The sequence below is a fragment of the Arvicola amphibius genome, chromosome 8, assembly GCF_903992535.2.
Source record: "Arvicola amphibius chromosome 8, mArvAmp1.2, whole genome shotgun sequence".
NCBI lineage: Eukaryota > Metazoa > Chordata > Mammalia > Rodentia > Cricetidae > Arvicola > Arvicola amphibius.
The window spans coordinates 101,886,208-101,905,082 of record NC_052054.1 but is presented as its reverse complement, the minus strand read 5'-3'; the positions used below and the strand labels follow the sequence as shown (position 1 = coordinate 101,905,082).

General features: G+C 46.3%; 1 protein-coding gene across 1 annotated transcript in view; it reads right to left on the bottom strand.

The window, feature by feature from the left end:
* Iqca1 (IQ motif containing with AAA domain 1) overlaps positions 1-18,875 on the bottom strand; it is a 120,376-nt gene that overhangs the window by 67,778 nt on the left and 33,723 nt on the right. The window contains exon 7 of the mRNA XM_042055621.1: positions 3,259-3,343. Within this exon, the coding sequence (XP_041911555.1) occupies positions 3,259-3,343 (85 nt within the window). The remainder of the gene's footprint in view (positions 1-3,258; positions 3,344-18,875) is intronic.

Here is an 18,875-nt window from a genome sequence, read left to right as displayed (position 1 = left end):
GCTGGTCTTTTCTTGCTTTCCATCATCTGTCATTTAATGTCAAGCTGCCCTGTGGTCCCCTTTGCTTTACCGGAATGCATTAACCAGGCGCCCTCAGGTTTGTTTTTAGTTTGACTAGAGTCAGCTCCTCCTTTTCATGTTTCTTGTGGACAACTGAGACATTCCACCAACAATCTTAATCCCATAATCACAGCTCTCTAAACTACAGTGAAGCATGTTTGGCTGCTTGCCCTGGTCTGACTTTCAAGACCCTGCTTGTTCCTGAAGACTTGGCGGCAGGGCAAGACCTAAACACACACACACACACACACACACACACACACACGAGGAAGAAAGAAAGAAAAGAAACAACACAGTTAAAGTGATGGTCCCTTAGGGCAAGGCCTGCTAAACTGCCCGGTAACAGTGCTGGTACTGCATGCTTACAGTATTCTGGGGAGGGCCAGAATGTGGTATGGAGGAATGAGAACGATGCTGGCTTCAGAACATGTTCAGCCAAAACATGCCAGGTTGAGGAGGAACCCTACACCTGACCCCATAGGCAATGGGGCACACAATGAGCAGTCTGCCTTAGGGGCTGGTGTGAGGTCTCCAACCCTGACCTTAAGAGTGGGTACTCCACTGCATGGTGCTCCAGGTACTTAGATCCTCCTAAGAACATTGGAGGGTTGGGGGGACGGGAGAGATGATGCAGCAGTTAAAAGCACTGATTGGTTTTGTAGGGGACCTGGGTTCAGTTCCCGGCACTCATAGGGTGGCTCAGAAATATCAGTAACGCCAGCTCTAGGGGATCCAATGCCCTCTTCTCTGACCTCTACAGGCACACATGAGATGCACACACACACACACACACACACACACACACATGCACACACACACACACGTATGTATATATGCAGCAAAACATTCAGATACATTAAATAAAATAAAATAAAATTTTAAAACAAAACAGAACACCAAAACCAACCAAACAAAAATGGCTGGGGATGTCATCTGGCTGTAAGGATGCTTGCCCAGCATGCATGAAGCCATCTTGGGTTCTATCTTTAACACCACATGTGCATGTAGTGGTACATTTCAATAACCCCAGTACTTAGGGACTGGAGTCAGGAGGATCTGAAGTTCAAGGTTATCCTTAATACATAATGAGTTTGAGGCTAGCCTGGGGTACAGAGGCTATTTCAACACCTCCCCCTGGGGGTTCTTCATCCATACTATAAACAAGGCAGACATGACCAACTTTGGCCAACTTTTACACCACGCATGGCAGGGGTGATGAGGTACGGTACTCAGTGAAGATCTGCACAGCCCCTTCACTTACATACCATCATGGCTACCTTCTTGCTATCATGGAAGTGCTGAGTTGTGGCAGAGGGTGCACATAACCAGCCTAAGGTCCTTACTATTCGCCCTGTTTGAAAAAGGCTGCCATTTCTAACTTTTGTCAACCTGCCTAGTTATTTTCTGTAGCATAAATTCTTCAAATTGGTGTCCCTCGGGCAGAGAATATCCATATTGAAATTCTGGATGTCAACTTGGTCCATGCCCCTTAAGAAACGCCATGCTAATGAGTTTACCCAGCCATAGTGCTTGAGAGTGACATTTTCCTACAGGCACACTGAGCTGGGTTTCTAACTTAAAATTTTTCTTAGTTGTGTGGGTAAAAAGACACAGCAAAACTGTTTGATATTGAAAGGTCTTTGCCAATGATTAAAATTTTTTTCTTTAAAAAAAAGTTCTGTTCATTTCTTTTCTACGGAGATGATGATTGATTATTTTCTAAGGTCTCTTTAGATATGAACAAACTGTTCATCAGAGATGCCGCCAAGCATTTTCCTTGGTTTTTCATGACTCTACCTTCACCGACGGTGTCATTTTTAACTGCTTGACTTTTGTGTAGTTCGTTTTATCAGTCTGCCTTCTATATGATTTCTGCCTATGGCAACATGCTTCCAAGGTTATCCCCCACCCTTCTGATTATTAAATATTCCAGCAATTTCTTCTGGCAATTTGCAGTTTAATATTTTCACATGTAAATATTCAGTGTAAAAGAAATTTATTTTGCAAGTCAGGGGAGGCTAGGGATTTAGTGAATTTGCCACAGAGGGCCTGGCCATCTCTCTACCTGCTGCTCCGTTCCCCCTCCTTCGAAAGGGACCATTAGGATGACTGACTTCTCATTTGGGTCTGAATTGGCTTCTGAACACATTAGTCTGCAGTTGGCCTCTGTGACTTGACTTTCAGAATCACAGTTTATTAACTGTGAGTTTGCCCAGGTTGCTTGATCGTCATAGGGCTAATCTGCATGTCTTTGCATAGCATCTGGCACAGAACGTTTTCTCGGTGAGTGAACGTGCCGCTACTGTGGCCGTCATCTTCTATCCTTTCCCTAAATCTGTGGCATCACCACCGTTACGGACTCTTTAACTAACCCTCTTTTGGAGATGTCCATGTGTTCTTCCATACAAACTTGAAAATATGGTTGTCAATACGAAAATGACTTTGGTTTTGGTTGAAATTGCATCAAGGGTGGGGATTAATGGACACCGTATACTTCTATTTTATTGAGTCTTCAGGGAAATCTTCAGCAATCTCTTTGTCTAACTAAGGATTCTCTTACCGCCCCAGTCAAATTTTACCCCTGCAATTCTGGACAACTGGGTATCTGTCAATGACTTCATGTTGAGATTACTGCATTTTCTAGGAAAATAACCCCAAATGTAATAATAATAATAAAATGATGCTTCAGGTATTTATAACTGTCTGTTTAAAAATCTTATTGCCTTTGTTAGAGTTGCCAAGGAAATACTAGATCTGAGAGAAGTCACCTTAGGGCTAGGGAGAACAGCCTGAGATGTGGGCAGATAGGAGAGAGCATCCTGAGATACAGAGAGATCATGAGAGAGAAGCTTGAGGTGTGGAAGGTGGGGGAGTGAACGGCCGGAGTCCGTGGTCTGATGATGGGGGATGGGGGAGGAGGGATAGCTAGGTACCAGGAACCAGAACTCAGACTGCTAGGAACTGACAAGAAAAATGGCCTGAAATGACATCACAGTCTTTTCAAAACTGGACAGGAGAAAGAAAGAATTGATCATGAAACAAATCAGAAAGAATATGTGTGATGATATTCACCCTGGGATGCATCACGTAAGTAATTCTAAGAAAATACTGGAGACATAATATACTGTGAATCCATCCACATCCAAGTCTAAGGAAATGTGACTATGGCTTAACTTTTTGTTGCCATGCATTGCTTACCTGTTCTGGGGTCTTGTTGGAGAAGATGATAGCTGAGCCTCCTTCTTCTTCGTTGGGGTAGTCTGGAAATGTACCTGTTAAATTCCTGCAGAGAGAAAGAATGCAATTTGAAAGAGAGTGAGATGAGTATCTTTGGTAATGCCCCACTTGCCAACCTGTGTGCGTTAATATCAGTAAGTGGTGGTGGGACCCCTGTGCCGGTGCTGGCAGAGTCTCTGAGTAGCAGAGGAATAGGGACAAGCAACCCGAGGTTTACCGCCCCTGGGGACATGTTAGTCTGAGGTGGACATCTCTCTCTTAGACAGATTCTATTTTTCCTCCTCTGTCTCCCCTCCTCCTTTTAATATCAAGATGCTTTGTGGTTTAGTTTCAACAAAGACAGAAGCACAAATCATTTCTTCCTGTTTAAAATGTAGGGTAAACACAGGACTTTGAAACTAAACAGAAGGGTGGAGTTGAACAAACGGCATGTCCAGAAAGTGTCCGAAACCTTTAGGTTTTAGGAAGTCTGGGGCCCCATGTTTGATAGGGTCCAACAAGTATTTCTTTCTCTAACCACATAATTTCTCCACAGAGAAAGCAGACTGTAGAATTTAGTGTGGAGAATTACCAAAGGGGGATGTGGTCATTATTTATAAGAGAAGCTGACTTTGGCATAAGTGTTACACTTATTCCATGTGTAGGAAAATATACTACACATGTATAATTCAGCAGCTGAATTAGAGCCTTTCCTTCCCAGAAGTAGGGAGCCCAAAGCTTGGAGGAGGTGGCCATGTTTAACAGCTTCTCAGACTCCTGCATCAAGGTACTCTTTTCACACAATGATTTTTTCACACTTAACGATTTTTGAGGATCTCTAAGGGTTTCTGTTTCTATGGGTTGCACTATTGGTATTTACACTTTTAGATGTTAAAACTCAGAAAATGTTAAATTTGTATTTCTACTTCACTTAAGAATAAGAAACCTATTATCAGAAATTAATCACCAGCCTTATCCAGCTCTGAACATGCTGAGCTACAATAACCAGAGGCCTAGCAAGACAGGCCCATGGCTACACCAGCGGCACAAGGGTCATGGGAGTGACCGACCACATTCTGATTGGATGGAGTCTGGCTTCGCATACCTAGCACTGTTATTTAGTACAAGAACCTATAGCTAGACAGGTCATAGGCCCCAGGGAAGAACTTCCTACTATTTTCCTGCTAAATGGAAACAGAACCAAATCAATTCCTAATGAGTTATCACTATACCCACAGATTAGCACATTTCTCAACTATCGTCATGAAACTTCTGTTTGTAGAAAATGGCACTGGATAGTTTTCTGTCGACTTGACGCGTTAGAGTCATCAGAGAGGAGGAAACACCAATTGAGAAAATGTCTCCATAAGATCAGGCTGTGGGGCAGGCCTGTAGGTTATTTTCTTAATTAGTGATTGGTTGGAGAAGGCCCAACCTGGGTTGTATTTTTAAAAAGTATGGTGAACAACGTGACGAGCAAGCCAGGAAGCAGCACCTCTCCGTGGCCTCTGCATCAGCTCCTGCCTCCAGGTTCTTCCCTGTTTGAGTTCCTGTCCTGACTTTCTCCAGTGACACACTATGATAGGAAATATAAGCCAAATAAATCCTTTTCCCCACCTTGCTTTTGGTTATGGGATTTCATCACCACCATAGTAACCTTAATTAGTTCAGCGATTGACATAGAGACCCACACCTGGCCTAAATGAAGACAACCAGGGACTTCAGAATGCTCAGCCGTAAATGGCACATTTAAACCACACTCCCTTCCTCCCAAGGTTCAGAAGCCACTGTGGAAGAGGGGATCGAGAGAGGGTACGATTTAGACGCAGCGCATGACTGCAAGGAAAGAGCATCTTCTGGACACAACGGGACAGCTGCACATAGGGGCTCAGAGTGGCGGCGACAGCACTGCACAAGTCCTGTGTGTGCTCAAGCCAGCTCAGAGCCCAACGTCGAGGGACGGGGGTGGTCTTGAAGACCCAGCTCTAGCCAAAGCGCTACTGGCAATAATAGAGAGGAAGAGTCAGATCTCTTTAAGAGTGTAGCCCCTGGTAGGTTGGCTATGCTCCAATGGAAGGCCACACATCCAAGAATATATGGGCAGCGCAAAACGCCTTGAAGAGCAGAAGGAAAAAGAGAAAACGAAGAAGAGGTGGGTAGGGAAGGGGGCATGGACCTGGCAGGAGTTGGGGAGGGGGTAGACAGGATCAACATACACTGCACAAAGTGCTCAGAGGAATGGCAAACGAACAAGAACCAACCATGTTTGAATAGATACAATTCTATGAGCGGTAAACACAGTTTCCAAAGTCCTAGACTTTTCAAGTCTACTGGAGTCTGGTTTAATGAGATCTCGCTGGGTGCTCTGCTCTGCTTCCACGCTCCAATATGTGGCAATAGGTTGTGCTAGTCAGAAATTCAGGACCTTTGGTCTCACGCACACCTGTAAGTGTGAAAGGAAGGAGCGTGCTGATGGTCTCCCCGGCAACTTGGAACATCCTGCTGTGACTCAGCATTGCAGGTGGACGAGTGCAGTTTGGAGCAGCTGCTCACGAACGTCTCCTCTGTCACTAAGTCACTGGTCTGACGGGGTGTGATGGAAATGTCAGGCCCTGCTCATTGAGAAGACGGCGGTCCACTTGGTTCTTCAAGGTCCACCAGACCAGGGATGCGTCGTCTTTGAGTTTCTAGGCTAGCTTTCTTGAGGTGGAGAGACCCACTCTAAATGTCGTTGGCATCCTCCCAGGGGCTGTGATCCCACACTGGGATAAAAGAGAAAGTGACAGCACCTGGGAGGCAGAGGGAGGCGGGTCTCTGTGGGTTCTAGGCCAGCCTGGTCTCTATAGTAAGACCTTGCCTCCAGGAAAGAGAGATAGAGACTGAACAAGTTGTATTTAGAAACACACAGGTATGCATGCACAAACACACGCACACACACCGACTACCACCATCACCACCACCACCACCAATAATAACAACAAGCAGTACAAAATGAGGCCATGAATTTGAAAGAGAGCAAGGAGGGGTTTATGGGAGGGTTCAGAGAGAGGAAAGGGAAAGGAGAAATAATAAAAATATGATCTCAAAAAATAGAGGGTATTCCTGGGCACCAGCATTCATTTCTTTCTGCTTCCTGCCTGCAGATGCAATGTGACCAACTGCCTCCATGACTGCCCTGCCACCTTAGACTGAACCCTTCAACTGTGAGCCGAAACAGCCCCTTTCTTCCATAAGCTGCTCTTGCCTGGGATCTCGTCACAGTAGGAAAAGCAGGGCAATGCCAAGGACACTGTTCACCGACACTGGGAACTATTGAGACCTGGGAGCTCTCAGCCTCTGGGTGAGCACCCCCCCTTCACTTCTCAATCCCTGTCACACAATACTTGTGTTTGGAATGTGTGGGCAACAGTCTTCTCTCACCACGCCCACTAACAAGACCTCTACAGCAACTCCGCGAGTGATGCCGTCACGACTCTTTCCTTGTATTGTTGAACTCGAACTCTCTAGGGATCATAAGAAATTTAGTCACAAACACACACACACACACACACACACACACACACACACTTTTCATATGTGTGTCTGTGTTAGATGTGTTAGAATGTGTGTGTGTGTGTGTGTGTGTGTGTGTGTGTGTGTGTGCGTGTGTGTGTGTGTGTGTATGTATGAGCGGTGTTAGGTCTCCTGTAGCTGTAGTTACAGGAGGTTGTGAGGCACCTGAGGTGGGTTCTGGGAACTGAACTCAGGTCCTGTGGAAGAGCAACACATGCTCTTAACCTTAATGACTGAACCATCTCTCCAGCCTCCCCTGAAAAATCCAGATTCACACGATCCCATTTTGCCTGTTACTTCTTAATTTTAGAATGTATCAGTTTTCAGAGCAGGAGTTAATATGAGAATTCACAGTAACTTTTGTAAAATAATTTAAACATATTCATCTTCATGAGTGTGCTTTATGTCTTGTAATTTATGTTCTGCGTGTCCCTGAGCGGTTTAGGCTTTAGATCAGCCCTCATGGTGTGAGAGCTACAGAGCAGAGGGGCTGATGGTCTTGGAAGACAGAACGGCGGACGCTATTTAGGCTTCCATGGCAATTTTAGCAGTGTTTATGGGGCTCAACAGCTGTGACTGCAGGGGATGCCCTTCTGGAAGGAGCCACCCTCCCAGAAGGAACAGAAGACCCAAATTATACAGTGTCAGGACCTCAAATTATACAGTGTCAGCGCCAAGACGCTTTTGATTAATGGTGGAAAACCAAGTATCTGTCTTGGGGAATCCTATGCCTCTGCCCCCACCCTCACCCCCATGTCACACTCTCCCCCGCAGTCTTGGATCCCAGGGGTGGTGGAAGCTGACACCTGGACACACGCAGTCATCCCACCCATAGAACTGAGCATCCATAGGCATGTACCTGGAATACTTGACTGCTTCAGATGGGAGCACTGGTGTGGGGACCTTTTAATGATGGCCAGCTGCATCTCGCCAAGCTCCTACAGCCAGGTACCCCATCCATCAATGAGCCACCACCTTCCTGTCACCTCCTTCAGACACACTTCTGTCCTTAAGGGCTTGGCTTCGTTCTCCGGGCACTGGCCTTCTCAGGGGTCGCACTTCTTGAGGTTCTTTCTCCCTTAGTTTTCCCTACTTCCTCCCCGCCCCACTTCTCCTCCTCCCCTCGCTATCTGACATCCCAAGAATCCTGCAGCCCCTCCTTCGGCATGCTCACTTTCCTTAGCTCTCACCCCTAAACCCTGCTGGGAGAACTGTCCACGCACGACCGCCCCATTAAGATAGCTCTCACAGGTGTGGAGTATTGAACTGTGACCCTGACCCCACCGATGCTTACGTTGAAACCCTAACCTCAGCACCTCAGGATATGGCCTTGTTCCTTGCAGCTGCACCTGGTTAAGACAAGGCTCCATCTCACAGTCCCCAGAAAGAACCAACCTGCTGACACTCCGGGCTTCCTGCCCAGAACCCAGATGATGCGATCCTGCTGCTCAGCCACCCAGACTTAGGACGTCATTACGGCAGCTGGGGTCCAGCATCCCAGTACACAACTAACGGCCTAGTATGGGTTTGCTGCTTTCTAAAGGGTATTTGATCATGATGCTGTGTCTTAGGGTTTTCATTGCTGTGATTAAACACCAGGATCATATGCAGCTTGAGGAGGAAAGGGTTTGCTTTAGCTTATAGTTCCATACCACGGTCCATCACTGAGATAAGTCAGGGCAGGAACCTGGAAGTAGAGCTGATGCAGGAGCCATGGAGAGGTGCTGGGGTGGGAGGTCCTTCTGTATATGTGTTGCTTTTATTGGTTAAAAATGAAGCTGCTTTAGGCCAATAGAATAAAGCCAGGCTGAAATATATGTGTGTGTGTGTGTACATATACATATATATGTACACACACACACACACACACACACATACACACACACATATATTCCAGTGGCTCACCCAACACCCGGAATCACAGAAGTTCAGAGATTAAATGACTGCAGCTCACGCCTTCTTGGCACTCTGACCCCAAAACTCTTCCTCCACCTGCTGTAGAGCTCCGATGCACTCAACGGAGCACGACCTGGAGTCATTCTCGGCTGTCTCTTTTCCATGCCACCTTCCTAGCATGTGTCAAGGGTGACTGGTATACATCACCGCATTAGGCCCAGGACACCGCCACCAAGCACTTGCTTACACCATGAACTGGTCTCTTCTTACTGTTCTGTGGCCACCTGAGGTGGGTGGCAGGGGAGTGACCCCTTTAAAACATGAGCCGTACTGTACCATTTCTTTGTTCAAAGGTCACCAATTCTTTCAAAACAGAACTCTTGTCCATATCATTAGAATAAGCTTTGGTCCAGCTCTCCTGGGACAATTGATACCAGGGCCCCTTTTATTCTGAAGAGGCCTTAAGCTGTCCTGGTTTGTGACTTAAGTTATATGGTTTCTCCAATGACCCTGGCCCCCTGAGACACTGCACCCAGCCTTCCTCACTCTGTCTCTGGGACCTTTGTCTGCATGTCTAGCTCTGGTGCATCTGGCCACCTTCTGGTTTCTTCCTTCATTTTAAGTCTGCTCAGATTCATAGTGTCAGACAGGTCCTGCCTAACCACACTGCATGGCACAATCTGACCAAAGATAGTAACTTTTCTCTCACTTCACAACCAAAGATCTGGTAGAGGCACAAATCTGTGCAACGAAGAAGGGGGAACATCAAATAGTTTTGGGGTCTCTCTCTGCAGTCCAGAAAATAGTTTAATAAAGGCAAGGATCTTTTCAGTTTAAAATGAACTTTGAGGCAGAATTTTCTGCACAGTTCCGAGATGTTCAATATGCTGAGATTATGCATAATTATTAAAATTACAGCTTTCCTTCAACTATGATTCTAAAGCCTTGATTATCTTTAAACTTGCACTGTCTTGCTGATATGCAGCGGGTAGCATGCTAAAAAGCTGTTCCAGAATTCTGCCTCCTCCCCACCTCCCCACCCATTTCCATTCACGCTCAAATTGCTGCAACAGCCGTGGCCAGAGAAGGCTCTTCAAGTGGGCGTCAGAACCACCGGGTGGAACAACCTCTGTAGAGAGCTTTGTGAAATAGCCAGAGCCACCTGCATGAGACCTACAGGTTCACCCTTGTCTACAGAACAACACTGGGGAGAAGGGATGAAAAGGGTGGGGTGCTGGGAGGGAGAATGGGGGGCGAGGGAGCAAAGGCTGCTAATGGGGAACAGAAAGCTTGAAAATGGTTGCTGTCTTGGCAAAGCAAGTCTTCAGAAGTCACAAACTGTTTGTCGACACTATAAGCAAACACTGGCCTATTTTATTAGGGATGATATTTTCTAAAGCAAGCTTTTCAACTTTGAGGGGTATTTATTTATTACATGTGCATGCTCATATGTGTGCATGTGTGTACGCATGCATATGGAGGCTGGAGGACAACCTTTGTTGTTACAGGGTCTCCATTGGCTTGGAACTCACTTAAGCAGGCTGGCCAGCCAGCGAGTCCCAGGAACCTCCTGTCTCTACCTTTCTCATTCACTTGTCTGTTAACATGGATTCTGGGGGTTGAACTCGGGTTCCTGAGTTTACAAGGGGCAAATAATTTACTGAATGAATGACCTCCCCAGCCCATGCTATTTCATTTTTATTAAGACAAATATTAATTTCCCAAAAGAAAACTTTTAGTTTTCTTAATGTGTTTCCTTAATGCATTTCCTGAAATGTATTGAGAAAATGAAAACACTAAATTTTAGAGATTATTTAATATTTTTAACAGAATGAATGCCTCCTCTCCGTCACTAAATGATAAATCACCTCTTGAATGTTGGGAAACAAAAACCCAGAAAGCAAGCCAAGGGGGAGCCTGGAGTGCTCATCCCTGCTGGAGGCTACCAGACTCTAGCTTTGTAAGCTGTGTGCCCTGGAGCTCCACTGGGGTGGGGAAAGTTCTAGATAGTAGCCTTGGACATTTCCTTTTCTTCTTCTAGGATCAACCACAGGGCTTGACTCTCAGTGCTTTGATGCCAACTTCTCCAACCCCACTCCTCCTCCATTGTGACTGTGGCCTCAGGACCTGGCTTTCATCCTCCTGTCTTGGCTCTCTCAGATGTGGTGGTGTCATCCTGAGCCTGCTTCAGTCTCAGACAAGGACCCCTGGCCAGGCACCATGGAGCCCAAGAATCGCTAGACAGACTGCCTCCGATTCCAGCTGTGGCCAGCAGGCCTGGCAGGGCCGGTCTTCACACAGGGGATATTATACCATATTTGTGAAACATTTACCTGGCTTCTGAAAGACTGGGACAGTAAGGACTGTTGGCTTCTCTTTCTGGGCATTAAAGAGCACACACCTGTACCTCTCAGCTCTAAGGCAGAGAGCCTACCCTGGACTCCTGTGGGGAGACAGCAGCCAGCCTTTCCTGCCCTGCCCTACCCAGACCGACTCAGCCCACCTCAGCCACTTTAGGTTACAGCCGGCGGGCATCTCAGCTAACAACATCCTGTTCCTCAACATCAGGCATTCCGTGCAAGAACCACGTTCCAGGAGCTAAGTTCTCATGGTTTTAAGCAGAGGGAACAGAGCTGTGCTGCACGTTCACCATGTTTTTTCTCCCACTGAGTGTTTTCAAGATTCTGGAACTGCATCGAACACCCGTCAGCTCCTGAACCGATGCTGCGGCTCCTAGGGGGAAAGACCCGGCGATGGGGGCCATCAGCACTCCTTGCTTTTGCTTAAGAGCAAAGGGGACAGCAGAAGATGCCCTGTGCTTGAGTCTTCAGGGCCTGGGGACAGGGAAGGCCTGAGGGTGGCCTGGAGCAGAGCTGTTGAGTTCTCTAATCCACTTCAGCACAGCAAGTAGGAATGATGTGTCAAACGAAATAAACCACAGAGCAAAACAATTTGCAATCACGGCCCAACTGTCATACTCGGCTGGGTTCGCTCCTTGCTCAGAGTCTTAATACTAAATAGACGTCATCATTTTGGCAGTGGGTTTGCCCAGTTTTATTTTAAAATATTTATGCTTCTGTGGCATCTCTCCCAGGACATTAAAGTCTCTGTTTCTGTTACCAGTCAGCTCTAACAACGTAGTTACCGTAACTGTATTTTTATGTTCTGGCTCCCTTTTAAAAATGCATTTATCAGGAATTACTTGTCCCATCTACATCTGTCAGCTCCTGGGCCGCCCTCTTCGTTCAATGGTCTCCGTTCATGCTTTATTAACACCAAGCAGCTATCTTATTTTTCTTTATAATGTACTTCAGAATACACGGCCATTTGTTCTTCCTCGTTGTCCTTAGCTTCTTATTTTAATCCTAATGACTTTAATAATTATAGTTCCTGTTCAACAAATAATCCTGTTGGGATTTTAATTGAAACTGTTTTATTCCTATAAATCTCCTGGGCTCAATTCATCGTCTTTCCAGTTAGCCAGGAGCAGAGTCCACCTCTCCATCTGGTCAAGTGGGTCTTTTGTTTCCTCATGGCCTGCTCTCATTTCCACAGAGTTCTGATGGTTCCCTTGCATATATCGCCCATCGTCATATAACAGTATGGTTTCCCACTCTCTGTGGCGTTTATCCTTGTTTCTTCCCCTTGTGCGATCCTGGTTATCAATGCCCATTCATATCATGGCACCAGTTACGGGTAAGGACAAAGGTTGTGCCCATCGTCCGTGAAGTGTGTCTCTATTGAGGATACGGCATCTTTGATTCGTCCATTCATCCTGCCTCTGCTCATTCACAATATGCCCACTGAGTATGTGTGGTGTGCTAGACAGTGTCTATGGCCCTGAGAAGAGTCATCAGGTGGAAGATAAAATAGTCTTTCTACACCCAGCTGACATCTTGTCATACAAACTATCATTATGGCCTTCCCCCACCCCCCGATGTTTTAGATTTTAAGATAAGACAGGGACATTTAACTTGACCAAATGTTTTCTCTCTGCACAAGCAGAAGTGATCAGATGGCTTCTTAAATGTCCAACTTCCCTACTGTGTAACTGTATTTGTAAGGACAGATAACTAGCATTCTAATTGTTCATCTCTTGGAAAGGCCAACGGTGCTTTCTGAAGTAATGGAATGAATCATGGAAATTCTGGATGTACTAACAAGTAGGAAGTGAGCAATCAAAACAAAACAGGATTTCGTAGAGTCCACAGAAGCCCATTTAATCCTGCACAGTAAGAATTGAACAACATGAGCCCAGCCCACTCTCTGCCCCTTTACCATCGTCTGTAGAATGAATAACGAAACACTAGAGACAATTTCGGAGAGCAGAAAAACATGAGCAGGCTCTCCCGAGCTAGAGTTCCCATGAAAGAAGGGACACCACACAGTCTCTGACAAAAAGGTGTCCCTGGGTGCCTGAGAGCCCAGTGCACACTCTGACAAGAGCACAGTATGTCATACTTGAATTCAGGGCCTTCGATAGGACTGTTAGGGCACTGTGTGTGTGTCTATGTGTATGTGCGTGTGCATGTGTGTGTGTGTGTGCATATGCCCATTTATGTTTGCATATGCGCAAGGCATGTATGCATGCATATGCATGTGTGTATGTGTGTGTGCATGTGTGTGAGCATATGTATGCATGTTTGTGCGTGTGTGAGTGTATATGTCTATGTGTGTATGCATGTGTGTGGAGGTGTGCATAGGTGTGTGTGTGTGTGTGTGTGTGTGTGTGTGTGTACTGGGGATTGAACCCAGGGGCATGACTCTGTGTATCTTAGAACATACATCTCTACAACTGAGCTACATCCTCAACCTTAAAATGTTTTGCTTTTTGTTTGTTAATTTTGAGGCCGGGTCTTGCTAAATTGCCCAGGTTGGCCTTGAACTCATTCTAGACAGGTCTTGAATTTCTGATCCTCTGGTTTCAGTCTCCCGAGTAGGTGGGATTACAGGTCTGTGCTGTCAGCCTCCTCTCTGCTTTAGGATTCAAAAGGATGGTTCTAGCACCAGGTATGGTGACAGACTCCTATAATACGGCATGCAGGAAACTGAGGCAGGCAAGCACACTGGCTGCCCGTGAAGACGCCAATAAACTGAGCTTTGCATAAAGCCTCACACCAGATCAGGGAGCAGCTGGGAGATGGGGTGTACGATAAACAGGATTTTACTGGAAATGAGAAAAGCCGTGTGGTAGCTGCCGTTCCTGGGATGGGGTAAAGTAGGAAATCCCCTTGGATAGCTCAGCAGTAACTTTCTCAGGCCCACCCCCAGCCAAGCCTGGTGATCTGAGTTCAATCCCTGGAACCCAAGGGAAGGTAGAAGGAAAAAACTCACTCCACAGAATTGTCCTCTGACCTCTAGCCATGTGCTATGGCATGGACACACACAAAATAATAATAATAATAATAATAATAATAATAATAATAATAACAACAATTTTAAAATGGCATGGGCACACACACTAATAATAATAATAATAAATAAAATTAATAAATCTCCATGGGGATCAGGGCATTTCCATCTCTGCAAATCTTAGGTTTATTGTTTTAAAAATAGGAACCCTGTGCCCACTAGACAATTGCTGTGTTTCCTTTGATTTCTGGAAACTCTACAATTTACATGCGACAAATGATGGGAACGATGTCAGCTTCTTATAGAATTTATTCAGTGACTAATGTTGTCTTTCTCACTAAAAATATGACGGACATTGAGTGCTGTTTTCCTGCTCTTTTATCTGAACGGCTAGAGGGGAAACTCTCTGGCCTCGTATTTTTCTCTTAACAAACGGGAGGTGTGGCGTGCTTGGTAAAGTTCGGGCCTATTAAAAATTTATGGATATTGTCAAAAATTCTCATACAAATGTGCAAATGGCCAGTCTGGAGTTCACAGTGATTTAGAAAGCAGAACTTCTCAAATGATAAATTTCCCCCCGAGGCCCGACACCAAGCTTCGACGGGTCTCACCGTCTCAGACACACAGACAGAGATTTATCTGTGTTTCATCAAGTATGAAAAATATATGGATGGAGGGGTTTCCGGCCGATCCCCCCCAGTCATCCAGCCACCTCCATTAATGTCAGCAGCGCCATAAATTTCTCCCAAGTTTTAAAGTAAGCAGCTTGTGCCACTGCACAGAAGCCTCTGAAGGTGTCACTTGCTGCCTATAAATCCCCAGACACTCAATAAAGGCAATGGACTTCAGACAGACTTGATTACATGGCCTCCTTGCGACACCGAGTGGACCTGTGTACAGAGGAGAGTGGGAGAGCCCTGGGCGCCCAGGCTCTTGATCCCCCTAGTGTGGGATAAGAGTCGATCTATTCATAGACACCTTCCTTATTTGTGGATGTTATTAGCTGGTACCAGTCAGGATCAAGGCTTCCTTCTTGGCCCAAGAGTACCATCTTGAATTCTGCTCGTTTGAATGTGACAAGCACCACCCCCCCATCCAGCCAGCCTGCCCTTCCCTTTACAAGGTAATTAAGAGAAATAATACATTAGGGAAGACATGAGAGCCTAGGTGGCTTTGCTCCTCTCTTGAGAAAGTGACATGTCGATGCTATTTCTACTTTCCTGTCCCAAATGCCAATTTTTTTGGTAGGAGAATTAATGCTCAGGACAGAGCTGGCCCTGTCAGGAGAAAAGCAAAGGCCTTTCTTCCTAGCTGTTCTTTCCCTTCAAGCACGGCTCAAACCCAGGCAGCCTCTTCCCTGTCCATTTCCCGTAGGAAGGAGCTTTGTCTGTCATCTGTCCTGTCCTTTTCTAACCGTCTGTCCTCGGTTGACCAAGTGGCAAGCGAGTGTCACTGTATTTATAAAACACAAAGGTGTGGCTGTTTCTGTCCTAGCAGTGTTTATACAAAAACCACAAAGTGCGGAAATAAAGCGCTTCTGTCTATTCAGTGGAAAGACCTGTGTGTGATGTCACCATAGGGTTACACACACTGCAGCAGAAATACTTAGACAGGAGTATTTAGGCCACGTCTAAGCCTAAGACAGGTTTTCATTTCTTGGGTGGTCTTGGGCCACCCTTTGGAGAAAGAAGATACACAAAGGGCAGCTAGTGGCCACGGTGCTTCTGGGAGACCATTATCGTGGAGAAGACTGTTCCGTCCCCGCAGTCTGTGGCGTATGCTGAGAACTGCAAAGGGCCCAAGGTTTTTGCCTGGACCTATTTACGGGTCTAGACAATGGAAACTAGCCTACTGTAATTGCTGTAGAGGCTAGCATCTGTCTTTACCAGAGGCGAGCTCTGGTACCTGGATTGGGGACCACAAGAGGCCCTGGGTGCTCTGAGTTTGATTTCCTGTGATGAGCCACACCAAAACATGTGTTTCACGTGGGTTATGCACCTGTCCCTGAAGCCTCAGTGAACAGTGCCTGGACCTTGAGTCCTTACCCGCCCTTTCTCGTGTCCTCTGTTCAACCTCATACATTTTCCATGAAAGCAATGGCAGGGAGGAAGCTAATTTGGTTTCTTATGCGGGTCCCCCACACGTGTGTCTGAGTCTCCTCTGTTGACCACAGCTGCTTCTGAAAATTCACGGAATGTGTAATTGCACAAAGAATTTGCAATAACGAGCCCCTGACTCATCTCTCCACGTGCGACCATCCCCCTGTCTTCCTCAAACTTCTGTTTCCCATTGAATATAACTAAGGGTCCTGGAAGAAAATGTAGAAATCATGAAGAATAAAACAGCTATAGATCAGTTCCCGACCGCCGGAGGGTACCTGACAGGAGCAGGCTCGTGCTTCTTTTGATGCCGCTGAAACTTCTTAGAGGGAAGCCCTGCCCTTTCCCAGTAGACCACACTGGAGCTACACAATGTCCACATGTCTAAAAGTCTCTCTTCTGCATCTTTATTCTCTGTCTGCTAGTCACTAGGTGGACTTCTAGCCAAGTTGCTCAACGTTTATAATCTGCAAATGTCTCATGAGAAAACTAGAACAAGCCACAGCCAGGGATTTCTCAAATCCCTGTATTCTCCTCCATCTCTTCCCTCCTCACCATGTTATTTCTCTCTCTGTGACTCCCTCTTTTCCTTTTAACTATGCTGCATGAAGACATGAAACAGCTGAGAAGGAGGAGGAAGAATCAGGAGTGGGCAAAGACCTGGGCTCCCTCGAGGTACCTAACGAGACCTATGACTGTGAGCACTACTGTGGGTTTGAACATGAAATATCTCCTATAGGCTCATGTTTGAACACTCAGTTTCCCCCATGTGATGCTGTTTTAGAAGGCTGTAAAACCTTTAAAAGGTGGTGCATCATGAGAGTTCATCACTAGGTGTGAACTCTGAGGTCTAATAGCCTGGCCCTACTTCCTGTCGTTCTCTACGTCCTGACTTTTCCGTTTCCATGCCTTTGCTACCATGAGTGTCTGTTTCTCCTTAAATTGAAAGTCAAAATAAGCCCTTCCTCATTTAGGTTGCTTCTTGTCAGCCAGCAAATTTCTGTTCTCAGGCTGACCCTTGCAGGGCCAAAGCATGGAGACCCTGCATTGACAGGCTGGTTCTAGAGCCCCCCAAAGCAAGGAGACCCTGCACTGACAGGCTGGTTCTGGAGCCCCCAAAGCAGGAGACCCTGCACTGACAGGCTGGTTCTAGAGTTCCCTGCATTGATGGGCTGGTTCTAGAGCTGGTTCTAGATTTCCCAAAGCATGAGGGATAAAACAGGGCCCTGCACCCAAGTCTCCCAGACTTAAAATGTAAAGTTTAAATCACAGAACTGCATACTAAGATGTATATGGGGGAGCAGACTTAACTTCATTTAAATTGTATCTCAATTTTTAAGACACAAACAAACAAACAAAAAACCAGAAGTGAAAAAAATAATAAAAATATCCACCTTCCTTTTGTACAAAGTGGTGGTGGTCATTTCTCAGTCTTTTGTGGCAGGAGATGTTGGTGTGATGGCTAATATTTTTAATATTTAATTAAAATAATAATTAATTTTGCAGGATCTGGAATCACCTAGGAGATCAACTTCTGAGCACATCTGTGAGGGAGTTTCTAGATCAGGTTAACTGTGGGGAGACGATCTAGGGCTTGAGATCCTGAAGGGAATACAAGGCAGGAAGTGAGCTGAGCACCAGCGGTCACCTTTCCTTGCCTCCTGACCATGATGCCCTGCGACCACCTGACCGTGATGCCCTGCAACCAGCTGCCTCATGCTCCTGCCACTGTGCCTTCTCTGCCAAGACTGTACTCTCCCAAACTGGAAGCCAGAGCAAACCCTTTCTTCCTTAAATTCAGGTATTTGTCACAGTAATGGGAAAAGTTAGGGATGTACTGGGCATTGGGGATCGGAGCTGAGAGAGAATTCCAGTCAAGAACCCTGTGGAAGGGCTGGAGAGATGGCTCAGTGGTTAAGAGCATTGTCTGCTCTTCCAAAGGTCCTGAGTTCAATTCCCAGCAACCACATGGGGGCTCCCAACCATCTGTAATGAGGTCTGACGCCCTCTTCTGGCCTGCAGGCATCCACACAAACAGAACATTGTGTACATAATAAAATAAATATTTTTTTTTAAAAAAGAACCCCGAGGAAGCCCCTCAAAGCCTCCAGGGTATGTTAGGTCTGATTCAGGGATTACATAAAATTTGAGACTTAGATCTTCCCAGTCTCTACGTTACTAATTTTGATTTCATTGGTGGTATACTGTTACCATGGTTACGGGTGTGTTGTCCATCTGTATTATGTAAAGAATTCAAAGAGATGGTAGTGACATTAAAATGAGAATGGCAGTGGGGAGGATGGCTCCACTTACGGGGGGTGGGGTGGGGGGGGGAGAGCGGCGGGGGAGCCTGCCCTGATGGCTGTGTGGGCTAATGGCGCTAGTCATTGTGCAAGATGTGGAAGGGAAATAAGCTGGAAGACTAGAGAATTAATCAGACAGATGCCTCTTAGGGGATGGTTATGAGCACCTGGCACAGACCCCTCTCTAGCAGAGCAGGAGGCAGGTGGCTTCATCTGAAAGGGCAGACCGTTAGGATTGAGCTCATAGGAGCTGAGGTGGCGCAGAAGAGCTGCTGGTTCCACCAGGGAGTGCAAGGGCTGCAGTGGGGGGAAACAGGACTCCATTCCCTCAGGTCAGTGTCAAGGCCAAGGGTTTGATGTCCACTGAAGACAGCAGCACAGCCAGCAAACTTCTGCT